The 7,530-nt window shown below is 38.2% G+C and overlaps 1 protein-coding gene across 2 annotated transcripts in view; it reads right to left on the bottom strand.

The window, feature by feature from the left end:
* The window catches only part of LOC106875178 (uncharacterized), a 60,305-nt gene extending 53,951 nt beyond the window's left edge, over nt 1-6,354 (bottom strand). The window contains exon 1 of one of the 2 annotated variants that reach the window (XM_052975975.1): nt 5,753-6,354. Coding sequence is in view for 1 of the 2 variants with exons in the window: in XM_052975976.1 (XP_052831936.1) it covers nt 5,753-5,782 (30 nt within the window). In the remaining variant the exon portion in view is untranslated. The remainder of the gene's footprint in view (nt 1-5,752) is intronic. The other variant, XM_052975976.1, reaches the window with a different exon arrangement.
* Nucleotides 6,355-7,530: the final 1,176 nt, after the last annotated feature.

Raw genomic sequence — 7,530 nt, 5'->3', positions numbered from 1 at the left:
ACACACACACACACACACACACACACACACACACACACACATATATATATATATATATATATATATACACACACACACGTACATACAAGTACATATATATATAGAAAATATCATTAAACTTAATGTAAGTATATGTTAATACAACGTTATCAAGGCTATCTAAAATTAGTGAAATTCTAATTGAACACCTGAAAAGCTACCGGTTTATAAACGTTAACCAAAAGAACGCCTAAATTGAATCTAGCCTAAGACAATCCTTTGGTTGACTAATAATGACGTCACTGGATAACGAAAATGTTTTATAAAAATAAAATAAAAAATAAACATATTTAACAAAAGTCGTTCAACTATTGGTGACGTCAGTTGATGATGAAACATATATATATATATATATAAAATAAAACAAACAAGAATTCTACATCATGACTATTAGAAATCTACATAGAAATATAATCTAAAACAGATTATTTTTGTATTCAACTATCGGTGACGTCACTGGATAATTAAAGAATAAAAAATAAAGATAAGAATTCTACGTTATCATTAATAGAAACTTAGATACTTTACGTTACAACAATTATTTATCTATTTGCTCATTATATTAAACCTTTTATAAGATTTAACCTTATTATACAATATTTTTTTTTAATTATCATAATTAATAATTGAAATATTTAAATATCTTTCTAAATTTATGGCAACATCTTATGGTAAAGTTTCCATTAACATTCAATAAAGTTAATTTTAAAATAATTATGTAATGCATTTCTTCAAGGCAAAGATCACATATAGAATTACCAATATTGTACCACGGTGCATAACTAATAAAGGACCACTTGAAATCATAAGGTTCCTATCTTTTAAATCCCAAATGAATTTACTTAGATTTGTAGAATTACTTTTTCTTCTATGCTTAAACGAATGAGAATTATTATAAAATCTAGATTTCCAAATTGTAGCAGATGAACCAATATATTGGTTCATCTTTTTTCTTCTTTGTAAGCTCAAACGTATACAGGTGTGTGTATGCGAGTATGTATGTGTTGTGTGTTTGTGTATGTACGTGTGAATCCATTTTATCATAAAAATGCAGCGAATGTATGTCTGTATAGTGTGACGTTGTATTCATACAAACAATGAAATGCATATAAGCAGAACATAAAACAGGAAACAAACCTGCGAGAAATGTTAACTAACATAAAGCAGTGCTTTGTTCAGGCCCTACACAAGAGAATTATAGAGTACGATTGTTTTGTTGTTATTGTTGTTTTGTTTTTAACAACAGGAGCACTTTTATATTATATTACACAGACACACACACACACACACACACAGACAGTGTACTCTTCTGTTATCAGTAGGATCATCAAAGAGAAGTCTATCCAGCGAGCTATAAATATCATTTAATAAACAGGTTTTAAATGTGAGCTATTCTATAAGTTTCATACTCAAATACTGCAATAACCAAATTGTGTGCCGTGTACTCCCCTGCAATCCTTCAAACTCAAAATGACTTCGCTCCTAAAATATCAAATAGGTGTTTTAGAACGATCTATTGCAATGGTTCTCAATGAGAGTCCATATGGCACCTGAGGGTCCATATAAGATTTTTGAAGGTCCACGCAACAAAATAATTAATTAGAGATGCACAATAGTATTTTAAGGGCCCCTGAAAAGATTTTGCTTCAGATGTATTTATTGGTATGTATTGCAAGAAACAGAGCTGTTTCTTTCTCTAACATTTTACATTGTTCAACCTACACAAGTTGATGTATAAAAAACAAAATAGGAATTATGAAAGAAGTTTCTATAAAACTAGTTTTTAAACATCAAACGGCCATGGGGTCCACCAGAATAAAACAGTAATCAAAGAAGGAATTCTAGGTAAAACTGGTTGAGAAACCCTTATATAGGGGCAAACAAGTAGTCCTAAAATACTTCTTTGAAACTTCCTATTTCGTTATTTACTCATTAACTTGTGTAGGTTGAACTATGAAAAACGTTAAAGAAAAAAAACTGATCTGTTTCTTCCAATAAATATATCTAAAACAAAATTTGTTCATTGATCCCACCCCCCACCCCCACCCAAAATCTTCTATGGACCCCGGATGAGAACCACCGGTCTAAAAGCTTGAACTCTTCTCAGCGGTAAGTTAGCAGTGAATGCAGCCTCTGTACAACTCGAAAATGTCGCAAACATGTTTCAACTGATCTAAATGTTTGTTTACTCGTAACATCGCGTGCGCGTGCCTTCTACAATATTTTGTTGTAGCCGAGGCTGGCGTCGCCTGTAATCAGCCAATGTTTTGATATTGGTTTACAATAAGGAGGCGACGGTTTCTGAAGTCAGTCTGGGGCTGTCTCTCCTGCGGTACACGGTGCTAAAAAAATTATAGGCTCTGTTGTTGAAACAATGGGAGTTGTCACAATTGTAAACAGCTTTTATCGTAGCTCGACCATCATTAATCTGACAATACACAGTAACAACAATAAGAACTAGGTTTAATTCGATCCGAGGGAAAACTGCTGCGCGGACCTTACAATTTCTTTCAAATCAGACCACCTTACCTTTGTATATTAAGAAGGACACAAAAAATATTGTCCCGCCTATACAAACTGACCAGATCATTAATGTATGTGTTTATGTCTGAGCGCGCGTGTGCGTGTATGTGTGTGTGGACAGGTGTTGTTGTTGTTGGTGGTGTTGGTGGTGATGGTGATGGTGGCAGTAGTGAAGGTATTAGCAGTAGTGGTGATGGTGGTGACACTAGTGAAGGTATTAGTGGTGGTGGTGGTGGTGGTGGTGGTGGTGGTGGTAATGACAACAATAAAAATATAAATAATAAAAACGTCAATTTCTGGTACAGAATCCTTGCAACATAATTTTTTTTTGGTGGTGGGGTAGCATGGATAAAATCGATCCAGTACCTCCTGGGTACTTTATTTATCGACTTCGGAAGAATGAAAGGCCAAGTTGATCTCACCGGGTTTTGAAATCTAAACGCCAAGAAACATAACTTCATACAAGGCATTTGAACAACTCTGAGACGATTCTGCAGATTCAGTCTTGATAATTGTTTCTGATTCAGACAAGAGGCTAGAAGTGTTTGAGGGGATGGGGCTTATTTGATATTATCGATCCCAGTACTTGACTGGGACTTTATTTTATCGACCCCGAAAGGGTGCACGTCAAAGTTGACGTCGGCGGAATCTGGGCTCAACTACACATACGCACGTTTGGCTGTCACCTTTTCCTTGTAAAAGATTTTATACACAGATAGATTGATACATGCATACATAATACATACATACATACATACATACATACATACATACATACGCGTGAATGTATCGATCTGCCTATCGATAAAATATTTTGCAAGGAAAAGGTTGATAGCCAAGCATGCGTATGTGTAGTTGAGACACACAGACGGCAGACAGATCGATAGATATATTCATATGTATGTATGCATGTATGTATGTATGTATGTATGTATGTATGTATGTATGGATGGATAGATATATGTGTGTGTGTGTATATATATACATACATACATACATGACCTCCAATATGGCTTTCGTAAATCCAGATCAACTTTCCTATGTCATTCACCAGTGGAATCACTCCAAGTTTTTAACTTTGACCCAAATCTTTTGAAAAAAAAATGGCCCAATTTTGACTCCAAATTACGCTAATCCAACTTGTACTGAAATGGTCCTCTCTGACCCACACGGTATTAATTCTGGTTTGTCACAATCTTTACTTTTTGTCCCCTCACGTCATAATCGTCAACATCCACAGCTACTCAGGTTAAACCATTCTCCATTCCTCACCAATTTCCATACCTAAGAACCATTCTCATACAAACTATACATCTCACACAAAATATATGGTGATACCATGAACAGGGACCTTAAAAACACTCTCCGATGGAGTCATGCCAATCTTGTGTTCTACATATATCAAGGGAACTAGAACGTTACAGATGTTAAGCTTCGTCATCACAAATGATCTCTCCTGCCGAAATCACATCATTGGCATAGTCAAGATGGTGCCACAAATACTGACCTTGCATTTTACAGACTGAAGACACCAACTATTAAATGCCTACAAAGTTCAAATGAAATCCATAATGGAGGACTGCCCCTATAAGTGGTGCATTTCTGCTGCTACGCACACAATTATCATGGACCTACAATGAAGTAATAACTTTACACGTGGGGGCCATGTTTCTGCTACAAACACAGTCGTCACGGACCCACAATGGAGTAACAACCCTAGGGCCATGTTTCTGCTACAGACACAGACATCCTACATCCACAATGAAGTAACACCCCTACACGAAGGGCAGCGTTGTTGCTACATACACAGACAGCCTCGGTCGTATTCAAACAAAACTTACCCAAGTTACCCGACATTAATTCACTCGCCGATATACCCAACCTCTGACCTACTGACACGGATACTCCACCACCATTTCCTTCTCCTCTCATGACCCACATTCTCTTCATTCCCTGGGCCTTCTCACTAACAACTGCACTCAACCCGATCTCGAGAATTCCCAGTTCATTTTTTCGTTTTTGATTCTTTTCCTGTGAATATCATTTTGCAATTGTTAGAGTGAAACCATAGCTGCATCGAACCCCTCCCGTCCATCTTTGAATAATAAATAAATAAATAGCACTAGAAATAAAAAAAAAACGAAAAATATGTTTGTATAGGCCTATGGTTAAGAAATTCGCTCGCTTCGCAACCACATGGTCGAGCGTTCGATTCTACTGCGAAACATTTGGGTGTATTTCTTTTACTACAGACTCTGCTGGTGTGTTTACGTCTCCGTAGTCGATGTTGGTGCCTTTACGTCCCCGTAACCGATGCTGGTGTATTTACGTCCCCATAACCGGTGATAGTGTGTTTACGTCCCCCGTAACCGGTGTTGGTGCGTTGGTGCTATATAAGTATTATATTTAACATACATATGCATGGAATAATCAAATCATATATTATACACTTTATTGTGTTTTGTTATACGTTTGATCCCCAAATCTGTGATGCAAAAAAAAATAACAAAAGGTTGGAGGCAGCTACTCTAAAATATTTGGTTGACATCAATATATTCAATGTTTCAATGCTAATAACTATTATTGGAATATCGATGCCTGTATCACCCAAAACGTCAGGCAATGTCTTCTTCTTGTAGTTGTTGTTGTTGTTGATGGTGTTGTTGTGTTTAGTTATTCCACTTCCCATTTGAACTTCAAATCCTTTCGTCAGTCTGAGAAGTCTTTAAAATGTCAACTGAGAACAGAGTTGAATGCAAGTTTAATCGAGTAAAAAGGTATCTGATAAATGTTTTTTCCATTCAGATTATAACCAAAATGTAGGGCGACTATATTTTCTCTCTCTCTCTCTCTCTCTCTCTGTATAACATTTCTAAAAGGTTACCAAAAACTGGTTCTTTGGACATGCCTGCGCCACGTTCTTACAAACAATAACGCCGGTCACATCTTACCCTCGTTGCCTTTTATTTCGAGATCTCGGCTTCACAGAGAAGATTTGATTTGCCCATGATTTGACTTGCCCATACCAGTCCGAGTTATAAAGAAGACATTGCCACCAGTGAGAGAGGTAACCCTCTCGACGGAGCAAAAATTGGAGAACGTGTAAAAACAAAAAGAAGGAAAGGAGTTAGTAGTAAGGTTAAAACAAGATGAAGTGCTGGGAAAGAGTTTTCTAGGATTTTATACTCACCAAATCATATCGTCTGTACATGCTTCCCATGAAAGGTAAACTCTAACTTTCCGAGACAGAGTAATTCTTACTGCAGAGGTGTACAATATCTTCCTGTCAAACTATATATATATAAATATATCTCTTTTTTCCTGTGAAGGTAAAAATCTTATCTTCCCCTGAATGGGGGTACCTTGTCAACTTGTGAAGCTGTTTCTCTGTCTCTAAGCGAAGCTATCCACTGTCTTCCTATTCTAGAATGTGTATTCCTTAAGGCAAACAAAAGAGAAATTAATCCGGATTTCGAAGGGTTGGTCACAAACACTGGCTGCTGTTGTTATCCTAGCCTTTTATAACCATCGTCACTTTCTTGTTATGCTTACTATTGTTATATACGTTTTGTTTCGTTTTCTTTGTGTGTGTGTGGTATTGGTGGCGGTGGTGGGGAATTAGGGTTAGGGTTACGTTGAAGGAGGTGGTGTTTAGGTGGTGGTGCTGGTGGTACTGGTATTATAGTGATGTTTTGGCAATAGTAAGGTGTTGTTACCGTAAAGTGGTGACGTTGTGATGATGTTGTGGTGACAGTGTTATACCCTTCTTGAAGAGGCCTTAGTAGTAGTAGTAGTAGTAGTAGGGTGGTGGTGGTTGTAGTAGTAGTAGTAGTAGTAGTAGCAGCAGTAATAGTAGTAGTAATGGTATTGGTGATGGTGGTGGTATTGGTGGGGCGGTGGTGGTAATAGTGTTGTTGTTGGTGGTGGTGGTGGTGGTGGTGGTGGTTGTAGTAGAGTTGGTGGTGGTGTTAGTGGTAGTAGTAGTAGTAGTAGTAGTAGTAGTAATGTGTGTGGTAGTTGTTGTTGTTGCTGTTGGTGGTTGTGAGGCCCAGAATTAAAATAAATATTGTGGTTGAGGCACTCAAGATAGGTTAAAAAAAAGATTGTTTCCACTAAGACGACGACGATGTTACCTTAGCCAAGAGATGTCACCTGTTGTGTCAACCGTCTACCGAACAACAGGATGAGGGACCGTACGCTCTTATTTTTTACAGACTATAACCGTGTGTGTGTTTGGGGGGGAGGTCTATCTATGTGTGTGTCTGTGTGCGTGCATGCGTGTGTGTCTATGTGTGTATGTGCGTGTGTATGTGCGTGTGTATGTGTGTGTGTGTGTGTGTGCGTATATGTGTGTGTACGAGTGTGTGGGTGTGAGCATGAATGTGTATGAGTGTGTGTGTGTGTGTGTGTGTGTGTGGTGTTGTCTGGAGTCTTGTGGTATGTATGGGTGCGCGCGCGTGTGCGCGCGCGTGTGCGTGTGCCTATGTGTGTGTGTGTGCGTGCGTGCGTATGTGTGCATGCCTATGTGTTGTTTGCATGAGTGTGTGCGTGTGAGTGTGTGTGCGTAGAGAGAGAGAAAGGTCAGACTGTGTGGGGGAGGGGGGTGTAAGCAATATGACCCGTAAGTAATGGAGCAAGGAGTGGGAGAGGTGGGAGTAGAGAGAAAACGACGATGGCGATGATGATGATGATGACAAAGGAAGAGGATAAAAGGAAAAGAGAAAAACAAGGAAGAAAAATATAAAAAGGAAGGGAACGAGGAGGAAGGGGAAGAAGAAGAAGAAGAAGAAGAGGAGAGAAAGGAGAAAAGGAGAGAAGAGGAACAGGTGAAAAAGGAGCGGAAGGGGAGGGGGAAGAGGGTGGTGTGGTGGTGGAGGAGACGAAAAAGAGGAAGAAAGAGAAGAAGGCAAGAATAAGCCAGTTTTTTTTTTATTCTTTTATTTCTACCTAATTTCTTTTCTTTCTTTT

The sequence above is a fragment of the Octopus bimaculoides genome, chromosome 23, assembly GCF_001194135.2.
Source record: "Octopus bimaculoides isolate UCB-OBI-ISO-001 chromosome 23, ASM119413v2, whole genome shotgun sequence".
In the NCBI taxonomy this organism is placed as follows: domain Eukaryota; kingdom Metazoa; phylum Mollusca; class Cephalopoda; order Octopoda; family Octopodidae; genus Octopus; species Octopus bimaculoides.
The sequence above is the reverse complement of the archived record's forward strand: the minus strand, read 5'-3'. Positions and strand labels throughout refer to the sequence as shown.